The 17,344-nt window shown below is 39.8% G+C and overlaps 1 protein-coding gene across 2 annotated transcripts in view; it reads right to left on the reverse strand.

The window, feature by feature from the left end:
- Positions 1 to 4,028: 4,028 nt before the first annotated feature.
- The window catches only part of DCAF5 (DDB1 and CUL4 associated factor 5), a 70,900-nt gene continuing 57,584 nt past the window's right edge, over positions 4,029 to 17,344 (reverse strand). For both annotated transcript variants that reach the window (XM_032112325.1, XM_032112326.1), the window contains exons 8-9: positions 12,500 to 12,627; positions 4,029 to 6,086 (exon numbers count right to left, since the gene is read on the reverse strand). In XM_032112325.1, the coding sequence (XP_031968216.1) occupies positions 4,281 to 6,086; positions 12,500 to 12,627 (1,934 nt within the window). In that variant the 3' untranslated portion in view covers positions 4,029 to 4,280. The remainder of the gene's footprint in view (positions 6,087 to 12,499; positions 12,628 to 17,344) is intronic.

The raw sequence follows: 17,344 nt of genomic DNA on the forward strand, positions 1-17,344 counted from the left end.
TAACCAGTGGGGCATTGGTTTGGGTTTTTTTATTGAGAGGGGGGTGGTGGTGGTTTTGGTTTTTTCTCTTTTTTTCCCCCTAGAGAATTGCCATTTTCTCAGATGTTTGAAATAGAGTTCTTGTTTGTAAGAGCAGAGCATTAGCTGGGCTAATTAGTGCATCCTGACACAGCTGCAGGAGTGTGCTGATGTGTTTTATAAATTATGTATGTGCTAGGATGAGCTTATTGAAGAATTCCTGAAGAACCATGTGCATGTGCACATAGTAATTCAGCTGTTGCAGCCATTTGCATTTCTCTGGTACTCTGAAGGTCTTGCAGCACAGCACTGAGCTTCCCAGGTCTGACAGAGACACACAGATAATCTGAGTGGGTGAAAATGAGAGAAAGCATCAGGTGTAGAGCCAGTACCAGTGCCTGTAAAAAGGAGATGAAAACTCACTAACACAGAGCATTTTAACTCAGTGGGGTAATAACAACAATCTTCTCTTGCTGTCTTCCATAAACAGCAAAATAAATTTACTGCAAATAAAAGCAGCCCAAGAATTTAGTAATATCAGCCACATCAGCTCATGATGGGTACAGTGAGCAAGAGACCTCTATGCATTCATGAGGATGTGACAATGCAGGCAAGTACAAGACCTCAGAAGTGGACCTAACCACATTTATCTTCTTTAAATGTTTGAGGAATAGTGAGTTCCCACCTACCAAGTGACATAGGTTATAAGTAAAGATTAAGATGGGGTTTCAATCACTTATTCTATTATGAAACTTAGCAGGAAAAAATCCACTGCAAATTTTGGAGGAAAGGATCTGAAATAAGTCATCCTCCCCATCTATTTCTTCAGCAGAGACAGGCTGGATTTCTGAATTTTCTGCAAACAACTGGTAAAAACCTGTGCTCTTGCCTTCTCAAGGCAGCTGCCTCTTTCTGCTCATGTTTAGTCTGTGAGAACTGCTTCTAAACAGCAAAGTTTCATCTCCATTGAGCCACTCACCTTGGAGAAGACTCACCTGCTTTGGTAAAATGTTCACTGGAGAGCTGGAAATACCTCGGATGAACTTTGCTTGATAGATTTCATATCCTCCTGCATCTCTACAAGCAGTTAATACCCTGGCCTAGACAAGCCTCATGCTTGCTCTTCAGAGGAAGAGTCAGCTTTGACTCTCTGTTTAAATAGAGAAAGCTGAAATAAGCAAATACAGTCTGTGACCTTGTAGAAATATATAAAAAATAACTTCATTAAAGATCAATATTTCTCTGTCTAACGTGTTCTGGGGAGGCAGAAGGGAGGGTTTTTCTTTCCCACTGATAAGGTTCTCTGGAGATGAACTGTACAAGGTGGCCTAGCAAATTTCCTGCCATAACAAGCTGCATGGTAAGCAAATAGTGACTAACAGGGTAGTTCAATATTTACACAACCTTTTTCGGTTTTAAGTCCATGGCAGATTACTAGAAAAGGTAAAATCTCTTCAGATAAATTAGTAAGATTTTCCATCAAACAGTTTACTCTTTTCCCAGAAGTAGGGAGTGACAATCCCAAGCACACAGCAAAACTCACATGGAAACTGTAGGCACACAGCAGGACAAGCAACCCAGTGTAGGGAGAGAGAGGAAATACACGGGATCAAATGACAGAGTGAAGCAACCTGCTCAGAGCAGCTCTTCTCAGTGTTGGCTGCCTGAAGGGAACATGCTGCTGCTTGCTGGCTTGCTTTTTTAGGGGTCTTTACCACATAATGGAGCTGCCTACTGCTGATAATATTTATTTATGTGAGGAGGTGAACACACTGCTTCAGAAGCTTCAGTTCTTGTGTGCACTTAATTTTCCTGGGTACAAAAGGTTGAGATTGCAGCTTGCCTTCCTCCTCCTGCCTGACAGAAACTAGAAATAGGAATGCAGACAGCATGGGAGGTTGTCTTTGGGGAAACCACAGCAATCCTTTATGCTCAGAGCCTGTACAGGAGCAGGGAGGTTGGATTAGATGACCCCCAGTGGTCTCTTCCAACCTTACCCATTCTGTGATTCTGTAACACCAAGTCTGGGAGCTTTTATTCTGCTTCTGAAAACAAACAAAAGAACAAGAAAGTGAGACCACAAGGCATTCAGGAAAACACCAGGAAAAAATGACTGTGGTCAAAGAAGGGTAGAGATGCTCATTTGCCAGAAGAAGTGAGAGAGGAGAAAGTTTTTCAATGTAAAGACCTTTCAAGACATCAAAAAGTTTTGACTCAGCAACCTCAAGATTTTGGCTAAAACCCAGAATTTACAGTAAGATGTTTATACAACCGAGGAAAACTCTCCTATAGAGATCTCGACTGCAGTGATGTACAATATAGTAAGTACTGAACGATTTTATCAATAGGTAACAATGTATCAGAGCTTGCTCTTGTTGCCACTTTTGCTTGCGTTTGCAAACACCCCTTTGCCTTTCGCACCTAGAAAAGCAGACCCAGTGTGGGCAGACAGCCTACAACAGGCTGCTTACAGTAGTTGTAAGACAATGTTTCAGGTTGTGTTCTTCACTCTCCCTCCCATACCTTTCCCTCACAGCATCCCTTCCGAAGTGCTCCTTCACTTTCATCCTGTTTTAACAGGGCATCTTCCTACTTTCCCAAGGTATCAGGGAGTTGTGGATATGAAATAATTATTCTGAGGGCAGTGCTCTACAGCAGTGTACTGCTAGAGTTGTATTGAAAGTAAAAATTTCCAATTCCCTAAAATAAACTAACCCTTCCTCAGTATTGGGCTTGAAAGCCTTTGAAAATCAGTAGGGTAAAAAGAAGCCTCTTTTTTTATTGCACGCACATTTAGTTTTTGTGTCCTTTATAGATGGTTTGTTTTCCCTTCACATACTGACTCCTCTTACCTTGGTGCTAGGGAAGCAAGTGCAATTCCACCAATTCCAGCATGCCAGAACTGAGATGACTCACCAGATACTCCACTCAAAACAGTGCCCCGGCAAGAAAGGACTCTGTCCACCACAGAGTACTCCAGTTCTTGGCAGCAAGAGCTGTGCTCTTGCCCAAGTTCCGACTGCCAGACTTGAAGACTCAATCTCCCCACATATGGGGACAGTTCTCTGAAGCTCTCCCTTACATGCAGAACTCTGCTGAATACATCTACCCATCTGCAATTTAAATATTAGCAGCACAGTGGTGGAAAACCAACCCTGATCTCCAATCCTAACCTGTTTTGGGGTACGGAAACTGCTAAAAAAGCATTTTTCAGACTTTACCAAATGTTGCTATTAACATGAATCGGTTACATTATCCATACTTCAGCTATTTTCTGTTTGGTCTACTGCTTCCCAAAAGTAAGAACATGGGGGAAGGGTGGGCATAATCAAGATATATCTCAACACCCAGAACCATATTCTTAATAATAATAATAATAATAATAGTAATAATAATAAGAATGATAACAACAATAATAATAGAGGAGAAGAATGTCTATGTGCTAAGATCACAGAAAGGCATGTTTCAGTGCCTGATTTTTAAAAGCCCTTGGTTAGAATGAAGTCTACAGCATAATACCTGCCTCTTGCCAACAACCATACTTCTATATAGTGATGGCACTGTATTATTCAGCTCTTTTCTTTAAAAAAGCCCACAAAATTGCATGTCACCATGGGAACAGTCTAAAGTTGATTTTGGAAAGAGGCTCATTTCCTATAGCTTTTCTGTTGGCATAAAAATAATGTCACTGAACTGTATCAGAAGTAAGTGCTTTATGAAGTATTATCTCTAAAGATACCAGCCAGTTCTGAAATTATCCTCCCTAATGGTTGCATTTCTTTACTTTCTGAAGCAGAATAAAGGGCTCAGAAAGACTTCTTCCCTGTTTTCCTCAACAAGAAACACACCCTAATTGTGTGATCTACCAGCAGTGTGATCTAATTCCACTGTTTTTCAGCCTGCAATATGTGGTGTCAGTATAGAAAACTTCCTCCTTGGAAGAACAATTAAACTTTAAAGAAGTCATCCTGGTTGGCTGGCTGAACAAATGACACATGTTCACACAAGAATTATTCAGTCAACCATCTTAATAAGGATTTACTTTAAACAGAACCTTGTATGGGTACACTAGACTCAGTCTCATTAAGGAGCAAGTTGGATTTTTATACAGCATGAACCACTGGCAATCTAAAACAGACCCACTGAAGAACGGAATGGAGAATCAAACGCAATGTTTCAGACCCAAGCTCTATGTGCCTTTAATACTTTCTTTTTCCTTTTCTTTTTGAGAGAGTGCACACTACGACAGACATTTGCATTTATCATGTTTTCAACTTCTTTTCTAAGGATGAACTCTCTGAATCTGCATCTTCCAACTCCGCTCTGTGTCTTTTCAGTCCTCCAAAAGATTGAGTGCTCTCACTGCCTGCAGGATGCAGGTCAGCAGTATCCTCTCTTGTGCTCACATTGTAGCTGTTGGAGTCCATTTCAGACAGGCAGCAGTCTTTGTGCAAGGTCACACCCACCTGTACAAGGTTGCCATTATCAGCATTTGAGTGCACTTGTAGTCCTTGCGTCACAGTCTCCTGCTCTCCAAAACTCTGTCCATTGTTGAAGCATGAAGGGTGAAGATGCAAGTGGCCATTATTGTGGTTAATGCAGGAGGGGTCGAGGCTCCTCTCCTCACTGCCATCAGTCTGGTTTCTGGAGCAGTGACCTGACATACTACAGATGGCAACAGCGGAGAATGGAGGGACCAGTGAATGATGGCTTGGTGCTGGTTGACAGTTCTGACTATTTTTCTGTTCCACAAGTCCTGCGGTCTGAATGCAAGGTTCTTCGGTACAGCTATTTAGCCCTTTGCAGATAGCTTTTCCATTGAGCTTTTTAGTCTCAAAAGAATGCTCTACACCTCCACCACTTGTGTCTTCAGATGTGTTTTCTTGACCCTCCATCCGCCGCTGATTGTCACGTTCATAAGCTTGACCATTACTAGAATTTTCTATCCCACCACATTCTTTTAAAGTTTCTCTGTTGTGGCTTTCAGCAGAAGGAGCTGAGGAACCCTGAGGAACTACTGGACTTAAGTTCCTAGCATCTTCCTTAGTTAGCGAGCGTGCTGCATTGTGCCTTCCACTGGTTCCTGGTTTCCCTTCATCATTTTCTCCATCTCCTCTGGAGGATTCACCATCTTTACTAGCTGAATATGATATGTAAGAATAATGGAGCCATTTGTAAGCTTTATAAATCTTTCTCTCCACTGATTCACTGTCTGAGCAAGGGGACGTCCTTTCTTTAAGAACTTTGTTGGCCGAACTCCTTTCTGGTGAAGAAGCTGGAGAAGAAGAAAGATCGTCTACTTTGATCTGGGGGTAATCATATATGTCCTCACCTATATAAGGGGTTACATTCTCCGTGTTAGTGCTAGTCCTTTCCTCCTTTTGCACCTTCTGTCGGCGCCTCAGCGCATTGCGTTGCCTCATCGATGTGCGTCTTTCATTCAGTTCCTCTTCATCTTCTGTACTGCTGCTGCTGCTGGAGCTGCTGGATTCATTCTCCTCGGGACTCGGGGATGGTGGCCGTGGGAAAAGGTCTGTATCTAGTTCTGCCTCACAGGTATTGTCATCAGAGTCAGACTCATTGGAAAGGGCCAGGAGACGTTTATCCTGATACTTTCTCAGTGCAGAGAGCCTCTGCTGACGGGAAGACACATCTTCTCTGGCTGAGGGGGACGCAGTTGATCTTAAGGCCCTTAAGTTATAGGCAGTTTCATCAGACTCTTCAGCCACATGTGGTGGGGAGTGATGCAAAGAGGTGGAGGACTCTGACTCGCTGTAGGCGGAGCGTTCACTTACTCCTGCATGGAGCTGCAGGATTGTGCTCTCACTGAGGTCGCTGTCTGAATCAGAACTCCAGCCCTCAATCTCCCGGCGCACGAGAGAGTCAAAAAAGGCCATCATCCGTGGATCTTCCTGGACTGATTGGTTGGCATAATCGTGGGACAAACCACTACCACTGTTCAACACAAGACTGATGTACTCTTCATGAGTGTAGAGGCAACGTGAGTCATCCTCAATTCTACCATCCAGGTCCCCTGTGCAGTCAGGCTGCTTGTAGGGACTCCAGATCTGTAACAGAAAATAAAAGAAACCCCAAACATATGTCTTTGAATTCATAAACCATTATAAGCATTTGAAATGGAACAGTAGCTCAAATACCCAGAATAGCTGCAGGTTGCAGATTGTTTTTATTAATTTTTACCCCTCAGTATCATACTTACAAGTATTACAGAGCTGTGGGATTTTATCTTCCCCTTTACAAATGTGTTTTTCCTGCATTTACTTCTCCCATCCAGAATACAAAAGCTCTCACACTGCAAATTATCCATCATTTTGGTAATTCATTGTGTGATAATTCCTCCCAAATTGCAGGGCTCCGTTTTTATGTAATCAGGGATGCTTACTCACTAACAGTAAGAATAGTTTGTTGCCTACAATACAGTCTTAGCACTAATGAAGGCACTTGTTTCCCAGGAAACCAGAGCTGCTTGTGCCAGTGGTGTAGAGTAACATTTCATCCAGCTACGTAGTCAATCCCACCTGATCAGCAGGCAGGGAGTTGAATGCATGGAGGTGAAAAGTAGAGCTGCACTACTGGCTTTAGGGAACAGTTACAAAGAAAAAAAATCTTCCAACATCCTCTGAAGACACAGCAGCAGTTTTGATGGGGAAAGTTGAAGAGTTTTGAAGTAGAAAACTACTTTTGAAGTGTACTGATCTCACCAACAGCCACAGTCTTGCTATGCTATCCATCTGTCCTTCCCTCAATTTTCCTGGTATGGAGAGGAAAAGGGGGAAAAAAAACTCCAAAGAAGATCCACCAATATCCCTAAGAAACTGGTAATCCATAGCAAACATAATAGTTGGATGTCCTCACCCTTCTCAGATTTACTCACAGATTTGGGGGCAATGTGATTATGACGTTCTGTGAACAACCACTATCACTTTAATGGGATGAACAATGCCTTACTGTGAGCAGAGCCAGTATGTAGCTTACCTAAAATGCCTTAATGTACTGCTTTTAAAGATCTGATCTCAGCCATGCTTTGGTTTTACCAGGCTAACAAGCTCAGGGAAAAAAATTCTATGACAGGTTGGGCTTTTGGGATAGTTTTTGGAAAAAAAATCTAACAATTTTCCCAACAGAAATTAATTAACTTTCGTTCCAAATAGACAAAACTGCTAACAAAAAGAGTGTTTTGCATGTATAAATGACATAATCAGCACTCATCTTACAGATGCCTAATTAACACATGCAACATAACCCAATACTACCATGACAAGCAATATAAGAAAAGCCCACAAGAATGCCACTAACTCTGTATTCACTGAGATTTTCAACAGAGTTTCACGAGAAACTTTACACCTTTAATAATGACAGCAAAATGAAATAAATTATCTTGCAACTACTTGTCCAGAACAGCTGAATTTAAGATGAACAAGTAAACTTTATTCTGAAAATCTCACAAATTTGAAGGCTTTTACTTTTCATTCTCTGTAATTTATGGTTAACAGAGCTTCCACATATGATCTGGCTAGACAGATAAAAGAGACGCTATTCCAAAATTAAAGTGGGCTGCCTTTCTTCTGCACACAATCATCAAGCTGCCTTTCAGAGCAAACGGAATGGAACTTTACATTGCATTACATTAAGCTGTTTCTAGGAACATCTCAACATCAAGGTGGTATTTGCTATTGGTACTTAATCGCTATTTTTATTTTTTGCAGTACTTCCGCAAATTCTCTCCCAGTGCAGTTCTTTAATATGACACTTGAAACCAGAATGAAGACGATTCTCTGTGGCTTGGTTCAAGCACTGCACTTACCAGACATGTAGCCCAAAGGACAAGCATCACGTTTGGATGAAGATAGCAAAACCCAGTCTAAGCCTACTATGTACAGAATTTCAACAACCATACTTAACCTTTTTGAACTATTCAAGAGAACAGAAAGAATCACTCTTCATCCTCAATTTCCCAGGCTTCACTGCCTAAAGACAATGTAGGAAAGAGCTTTCTCTCAGTGAATCCATGAGAGAGATTGTTGATTTGTGGATACACCAAGTTTTTTAACAGAAAAAAAGAACTCTACTTGCTGAAAGACTATTCTTGGGTTGCTGCCTTCTTGATGATTTATGTAGCATGTGTTCAGTACCTTCTCTCACAACCTGTCAGATCTTTTCCCCCTTTTTCCCACTACTGAGCATTTCAGCAAGCAGATCAGATCTTTTTAAGAAGCATATCTTCTTGTAAACACTTCATACTGTGTGCTTTCACAGGCTGGCATGCCCCTTCCTCTAATTCTTAGCAGTGGTCGATTGATCACTAGGTTTTATGAAACCTTTTTTTATTTTTAAAGCAACAGAATTAGAAAATGCTTAGATCCTGTATGAACCAATATAAACGGAGGAGAGGTAGTCTGCCCCGAAGTCCCTCTGAGAAAGGTCCGTTTTCTAATGAAATTAATCTAAGAAGGTTCATAAAGTGTGCACTGAGATATTCTACATCCTTGCTGGCACTACCACATCTCTCTGCTCTTTCTGCAAGCATCAGCAAAAATAGAGCAGTGTAAAATATTGAAAAAATAGCTACAAAGAGTCCATAGTGAGGGTTTTCCATTCCATTCTGTTCACAGAGAAGAAGTAAGTAATAAAGAGAAGTCAAGGGAATTCAGGATGAATACCTGCTTGTAAAGGATCAGTTGTCTCTGGAGAACGATATCCCTGCATTTTAGATATTCTGTTATCAGGGAGTGTGAAGGCCTGCCAGAGTCACAGAAAGAAATCAGACTAAGAATCTATCCTTGGCAGACCTGGGAAGATTTTAAACTGGCATCAACTGATCCAGTGCTCTCTGTGGCATCTGAAATGGGCTTCTGTAAATGGAATGCCTTTGCCTTTTTCTCGTCCTCTGACTGATGCCACGTTGAGGAATAATGTAATCAAACTGGAGAAAATAAGTTGGCAAATCAACCCACTGAAGCCAACAATTTATCAAGAAGTTCTTTCTCTGTCAGAAGATTAAGAAGATGACTATTACTCACTGATGACCTGAGTACAGATATAAAAATAGGAACAATAACAGAAAAATTGAAATATGAAACTGGTTCTCTACTTCAGTAGATATCTACTGACAGCATCTTTGAATTGTTTGTATTCCATGGTGGCAAACCCCCAAATTTTAAAACAAAAAAGTAGTTATGCCTGTAGCGTGAGAATAATTAAAACCAGCTATATTAGATTATCTGATTAGGCAGAGGCAGATAGTCACAATGACATTAATCTGTCACCATGGCAACATGTGCAAATAGACTTTGTTATCTCTGACACACTGATGATTTTTAAACAAATGGGACCTACAACAGTTGTGCTCTGTTACACAATATTCCATTTTCAGTACAAAACAGAATTTCTTTCTGAAAGTCGTTATGCACTTCATCTATTTTATCTTTCCTGGAACTGTCTCCTAACTGCATAATTCTCCATGGTCCTCCTCTAAGTCCAACACATCAGAGGGAATGCCTCATTTATTTCTTCTGCAATGCAATCTGTTTTCCTGCCAGCACGTCCCAATGTCTTGCACACTTAACTGAGGAGAAAGTGGTATTTTTCTGTTTTGTATTGCTTTAGCTCTTGTGGTGAATGCTTGATGCAAATGATTATTTTAGTTTGCAGCTGTGCCTTTTCAGACAATTTTACTGAAGTTCAGTAAATGAAGGGCAATGAACAATTCATTTGTGTTGACATGTCCACCACACACTGTCTGGAGTAGAGACTTCTAATGTCTTCTATTAATGAGATTGTTGGGTCTTAATTTTGGTCCTAGCAGAAATCAAACCTTAACCAATGAATTACTAAATTGTATTCTTGTGGGTGCTTCACAACAAAATAAAACTAAAGCAAAAAAAACATAACCAAAACCATCAAAACCATTCTTGTGAATACTACTCTTTTCTGTGGGGCTAGGCCTGAGATTAATTTGTCTCTCATTTACAATCAGCATTAAAATAGCAAATGTGTTGGCAGAAGCTCATGGAATTATTGAATGGCTTGTCTGTACTATGGCTTGATGCTGGTGCTATCAGTTCCTCCCTTCTTGAAGTACTAAATTTAGGCCAGCTAGTCTAAAAATTAAGAGCTCAGACAAACAACTACTTGCATCCACGTTTTTAATTCATCACAAAGTCTCTACAATTGTTTCTACAGTTGCAACCAACCACAGTGAAGTTATCTTCTGTGATTTAATTCCAGAAGGGTTTTAGAAGATACTTGAAGGATAATAAAAACAAGGACACTTTTAAAGAAAGTGAATGAAGCAAATAAACAAAAAGGAACAAAATAAGAAAACATAAAAAAATTAACTACAATTTTTATTTATGGTTCCTTCTCCTGTCATTTCAATTTCTCTGAGCAAGCACATGAAGGGTTTATATAGGGGAAAGAAAGACAGCCATGCAAAGGAAAGACTTGTGTTCCCAGCTGGTTTTAATGCAGTAAATGGCCCCTCAGAACCACTGGTGCTGTTTTTCCTGTTTTGCCCTTCTGCTAGTGGCAGTTACTAGTCTCCAACCTATCCACAGAACTAGCTGGAATGAAGAAGAAACCACCTTTGTACAGTCACCCACAAACCACTGTGCACTAAAACAGTTCCTTTAGAGAGCGAAGTCAGGCAGCTCAGACAAGACACAAGCATTGAAACAACCCAATCCCCAAACAAGGCACATTACAAGCTGAGACAAAAGGACATACAACAAAAGGGTGAGAAGTTCTGGCTCGCTAATAAACTTAATACATTAAACACCTTTCCCTTAATTTGTTTCTAGCTTGCAATGTTTGGGGAATTCAGTTCCTTCAAAGCAGCTGCACAAGTTCCACTGCACACACTGTGACACAACAGGCATTCTCTTCTAAGGAAGCGCTCAAGCAGAGGTGTCTTTCAAAGAGTTACACAACCTGTGACTGCAGCCATAATCAAACTAACCTTTTAATCACTAGGCAAAAAAAATGCCCTGCCAAAACCCTAGCAGAAGTACACAAAAGCAACACAGGGGATGTTTATACCAATGCTAATCCAACAGTCTAAGCACACTCATGCAAGAAGGATTCATAGGGTGAAGGGTCAGCAGATCTAGAATCCAAAAGGGAAAATTCAGGTTGCATGAATCAAGTTCCCAAAGCAAAAAAAATATGCCTCTGGCAAAACTGTTGTTAAACAGTGACAGTTTGACTGCTTGGAAATTGAAAAATCAGTGAGCTGCTAAGACTGTTCAATGCACTTTTGTTCAAAGCCTGTATTTACTGTATTTGGGATCAAACCTGTCAGGCAGGCACAGATGAAGAAAGAAGAACTAAAGTACAAGGGAAGACAGAAGAGAAGGAAAGCTGAACTACAGTCAGAACCCAAATGATAGTGGCTGTAATGCAAGCGATGCAGTGGGACATTGAGCCATGGTCCCAGGATTTTGGGGCAGTTCTGGTCCATAAGTTGCACATCACTAAAACATTCCTTTGCAGGACAAGTTCATGCTGTCAACTTGTAGCTGACAAAAGCATTTACTAATATTCTAACATTATTTATAGCCACATGCAGGTAAGACTTTCATGAAGTCATTCAACAAATAGTTAGGATCAGCAGCAGTTCTTATTATCCTACTTCAAAATTAAATGATTATGGCTTTTTTCATCCTGTTGGTAGACCTAAATTATAGCAAAATATCTATGGCAGCAGAATGCAAATCACATTAGTGTAGCATACTTCTCTGCCTTCCCAACCCTCATATAACAAAATTGGTTTTGCCTTGCTCCCACAATATTGACTGTCTTTCCTTAAGGAAAGAAAATTTCAGAATCTAACAAAGTTTCTCATCTCTTCCATTTCCACCGAAAAAGGTAAAAAACTTCCTAAAAATACTGAAGATTGTTAAAGGATTCAGAAAAGACATATTGTGCAGGTTATTAAGAGTCTTTCCTCTGGAAGCCACAGAAAAGGTATGTTGAATTGATTCAATGCACAAATATGTACAAAAATTATAGGAGGGCTTCTGAGGTGTTGTTTGGGCCAAATTCAGCCAGGTCAGTCTAGGTTAAGGTTCAACAATACTCTTTGGAGATACTTTTATTAAAGTATCAGAAGTTGCAGGAGATCACATTACAACTGTGACCAAACTCACCCAAGAGGGACTGTTTGCATGATACTTCAGCTATGCATGGAATTAAACTGGAGAAAAATTCCTTTTTCAAGGTACAAATGTAGAAAATTCTGATCTTATCCCTTATCTCTGAAACCTTTGAAATTGAAATGAAGTTTAAAGTTGAAATGACCGATTAAAAGTCTGGATCCATTTAGCCAGCAAACAAGACATAACATTTTATAAAACAATAAGAGGAGAAGAGAGGATGGGTGTGGAATAGAATGATGCTGAGCAAAACAAAGCATTTCTTCCTGAAACATTGAAAGAACACATTTTCTGATAACTAATCTTACCTTTATTATCTTTTCAACGCCAGAAGAACAGATCATGTAAGTGTGAGGATTAAACCGCACTTGGTTTACAATTGACCGATGACCTTTCAATACCATAAAAGCACCATTGACGACCCTGCCAATGCCACCTAGGGGAAAACAAGCACACATGGACATGAATAATTAAATCTTCATATTACTTTCGGTCACAGTCATTTAAAGTCCTATTATATTTGACAATGTGCTTCAGCTTTATTTTGCAATATTTTAAGGCCTGTATTGGCTGCAGAATTCCGATTTTATGAGCAATGCCCTATGAGAAGCTGCAAGTTTGATGAAAAGCATCCTTCCTGCATATTAGGACTTAGAGGGTTGCTTTGATTCATCTGAACAAACAATGAAGGTTTTTGACCTAATATGACAAATATGTGAATGAGAACAACATACATAATGAAATCACCAGTGAAACCACAGTACCTAAGGCATGACACAGACAGTTTGTAAATCTGAAGCAGAGACAAATAAAGAGGTTGACTTTTTAAAGCTGTACTATTTTTCAAATTTATTTTTTAAATCAGTAGTTTATTACTCTCACAGTTGACTCTAGTCTGATGAATAGAAAGAACCCGAAATAACACATCTGAGCAGTGGGTTATATCATTCTTTGTCACAAGGCAGTGAATTAGCCAAAGTGGAATGCTTTTGTGCTAGTGGTAAAACCCAAAACAGAAGCAAATTAACTTTTCTGCTTGGTCATTGACTCTTACTAGGTCTATACACCAAAGCAAGAAACTGTCACGCAGTATTTTTTTATATTCATAGAGTCACACAATTAAAAAGACAAATTTGTTAGAAAACACATCTTTGTATCTGAATAAACAATTGTCCATCAACATGCTATGACTAAACATTTTCAGTGAAAGCAAACAAAACTTAAAAGCCGGGAAGTAAAAACTGACAATCGCTTCCAATGAAAATCAACTTGCTATTTAAAACTTCACAGGTTGTAAGTACACCTTATAGAAAGTTAAAATAATTTCATTAGCTTCTGTGCTACTTATAGTCATCTTTACAAGAAACAAACTTCATGTTCCTCTTGTTGAAAATGTTTGCTATCTTCCTTTGACCCCAATAGGAGCTATTTCAGCTGAAACAGTTGCTAGTTAAAGCCCTATGTTGAACAACTTGTTTTCTAAAACAGAGTCAGGGTTCTCCTGTAATGCACATTTCCTAAAGAAAAACTTGCATTACCACTGAAGACTAGCAAGATGGAAGGGTCAAGGAAAAAAAAAGAAAAAAACATTCTTATATCACCTTCCATTCGTTAGGTTACATAAATGATGAAAACAACTGCAGCTAATGACTTTGTGTATAGCCCCTCTCCTCTCAGAAAGCATGCTATCCCTTTCACTCATTATAACTGCACTCTGAAGACCTGACTGATGTTTAACATGGAGTACAAACCATGATAAGGATTTAGAAATGAGGTGTCATCCAACTCCTAAAAATCCAGAGACAGATCTTTTACTGCTCCTGGAAAGTGTTCTGCTTTGCACAATTTTTGCACAACAAACTGCTGTCTCATGGCACTTTGGGATAGAAAAATAAAGTTCCTGAAAATGGGAAAAGTGATGGCAAATAACTCCAGGGATCAAAATGCATGGCCCTTTTAAAGACTGTTTATAGAATGAAGTCTCATTTAAAGCTAAGAAAACTTGACAGGGAGACTATCACTAGCTAGTTAACTTCTACATGTGTTCACTGCACTGAAAGTGCACTGAGACTGAGTTACCTGGAGCAGTTCTCTCATTTGGGTACATTTGTATTTTCCGTAAAGATTCAGAGATACATTCTGCCTTCAGCCACTGGAGCAAGATTTCACCACTGTCAGCAAATTTGACCAGGAAGTAACTGATTGGAGAGCAAGTTCATTAAATGCCAAATTAAGCTCTTTTGATTTTCTTTTCCATTTTATGAGATTCCTCATGTCCTTTCATTCTGCTCATCCTGCTAGACACTTATGGCTGATGGCAAGTTGCCCTACTCCCACAGCATTCCTTCCAGCCAAATCAGAGCTGTCAGTCCAATTGTATCTATCAAGCCAACAGTAGATGGTTACATCAAGACACATCTTGACCTAGCAGACAAATATTCTGAGAAAAAGGGCCTCGGGAATGAAGAGATAGTTCACTTAGGAAATGTTTACAAGACTGTAAGTGATGTCTAAAACAAGTTTTAACTATCCATGGACTGTAGATGCCTGAATTCTGTACAAAACAAGAAATCTGCCCTGTAAGTCACTAACAAAAGAGTCAGAAGTTAGAGGGACAATAAGCAAAGACAGAACTATACTGGAGATGAATACAAAAGCCGTATACCAGTATCTTGGGCTTCATTTCTAAGTCAGTCATTGGCCTTTTGTGGTACTGTCAGCAGTGTGAATTAACCCATGGTTCTTTTCCTAGTAGAACAGTGAGAAGAGTAATTTAATGTCAGAAGTATCTTCTGGCATTAAACTTTTGAATGTTTATCAATACACTAGGAGCAGTGGATGAAAAGTGCTCAGCATGCCATGTCTAGAACACAGGCTGTAGTCAGATTCATCCAGTGTCTCAAGCCCAGAAAAGCCAACCATATCCTGGGCTGCATCAAAAGCAGTGTGACCAGCGAGTCAAGGGAGGTGATTCACCTCTGCCCTTCTCAGACTCCACCTGGAATATTGCATCCAGTTCTGGGGCCTCCTGCACAAGAAATACCTGGAGGTGTTGAAGTGGGTCCAGAGGAGGGCCACAAAAATAATCAGAGTGAAGGAATACCTCTCCTACAAGAACAGCTGAGAGAGTTGGGGTTATTCAGCTGGGACAAAAGAAGGCTCCAGGGAGAACTTATTGCAGCCTTTCAATAAAGGGGCCTTATAAGAAGGACAGATGATTTTTACCAAGGCCTGCGGTGACAGAAGAAGGGGCAACAATTTTAAGCTGAAAGAGTGTAGGGTTATATTGGATATAAGGAAGGCTTTTTTTCAAATGAGAGTAATGAGATGCTGGAACAGGTTGCCGAGAGAAGTTGTGGTTGCCCCATCCCTGGAAGTATTCAAGGCTGGGTTGGATGGGGCTTTCAGCAAGCTGATCTCATGGAAGGTGTCCCTGCCTTTGGAAGAGGGGTTGGAACTGTATTTAAAAGTCCCTTCCAACCCAACCCATTCTATGATTCTATGATTTTATAATTCTGTGAAGGAACTCCAAAGGTTTCTGATTTAATATTGAAGTTCCCTGAACTCCTTTTAAGAAGCTAACAGTAAATTCAGAGGAAGTACAGTAATAGAACATACTTCTCTTCTCTTAAAATGAAGGTGAACTTCCCTACAAGGCTCCTTAGAAGAACTGCCCAATTACATGAAATTGCCACAGGAGAAGTACAAATCTTAGCAGTCAGATTTTACCAATGGTAAGGTTTTAATATGGGAGGTTTTAATAATTTAAAGCAAGAAGTGATAATCTGTGTCAAATATAACAGACTGTCCCAGAACCCCATTTTTGGGCAACTCCTTGCTTGATGCAGTTTTAGTCTGCCAACTCCTATATGTTTAAGTGACACCTCTAAGTAAGCTCTTAATGGAAACCCTTCTACATCCTTATTTTGAAAGCAGTCCCTCTATTTTATGGTGGCCCACCACAGCTGTCATCATATTACATTAGTATCTGCATGGCAGAAATCTGCATGTGTCCAGACTTGTCTGGAATCCCCCTGGTCTCTCAGCAGAGGCTTAGCTGCAGCTCTACAGCCTTTAGCCGTCTCAGAGTGTGAGGTAAGTTTGCTTATGTCTGCTGGCAAAAAAAAAGGTGCATCTGTACCTTAAGTGGAGACTAGCCATAAACTGCTCAAATTCCTGATGCTATCTTCCTTTTTTCCATGTAATAAATTCCATTTCTTTTTGCTGCCTTCCCTTGAAATGGTATTTTTTTTTGTATTATTTCAGCAGAATTGACGTCTGCTCTCCTAAGACCACTCAAATTTTGCTTTTGCGGTTTGGGGTTTTTTAGGGGAAGGGGGTGTTACTTGTTTGCTTTTAAATTTAGTGGCATGAATGGGTACTTCAACTCTTTTAGCATGGCAGCTTTTATATCCTTAGCTAGCTCCCACAAGTCTAAGCAGTGCTCATGCAGAGGCCATTAGTTTACATATCTGTTATTAATAATATATAAAAAAATAAATTTTCGAGTCTTCAGCGGCTGACTTATGCCTATTTTAGTAGGTTTATCATTTTATAACCTCTAAGTACTGGAGGGAAGAGATGGATATCTAGCTGGTTTTGCAATACTACCCAAAAATTGCCATGTTTAGAGACAGTCCTGAGTAGTGGTTTAGTGTTCTAGCTGTGCTTCAATGGGTTTTTTTGGTCTGCTTTTATTTGATACTCAAAGTGAAATGTCAAGAAAATCACTCTTAATTTGTACCCTGCAAATAAGTGTTCCAAAGAAGAGCAGTATAAAATCTCCAAAAATCCTCTAAGTAATACCCTACTATGATATTTGACCATCTGAAAGAAATAAAAGGCTGAATCTAATGTGCACATTTTAACACAGATTTCCCATTTATGTTTGACAAGAATACCTTGGCAACACAAGCCCTCTTTACAGGCTCCTGTACAGAGGAAGGAATAATACAATGTTTTGAAGTAGTTGATGTCTACTAAGTTGCCAAAGTGATTTCTTCTTGGTTTGCTTTATTAATTTGTGTTTCAAATGTTAGGCTAATGAACTACTTCTTAGTTATGTGGTTTTGTAAATATTTATGTGAATGATCTGACATATTGCAAACAAGCTGAATGGTACATCCCGATACATTTAAAAAACTCTAGTAAAT

This window comes from Corvus moneduloides, chromosome 6 (genome assembly GCF_009650955.1).
Source record: "Corvus moneduloides isolate bCorMon1 chromosome 6, bCorMon1.pri, whole genome shotgun sequence".
Lineage (NCBI taxonomy): Eukaryota > Metazoa > Chordata > Aves > Passeriformes > Corvidae > Corvus > Corvus moneduloides.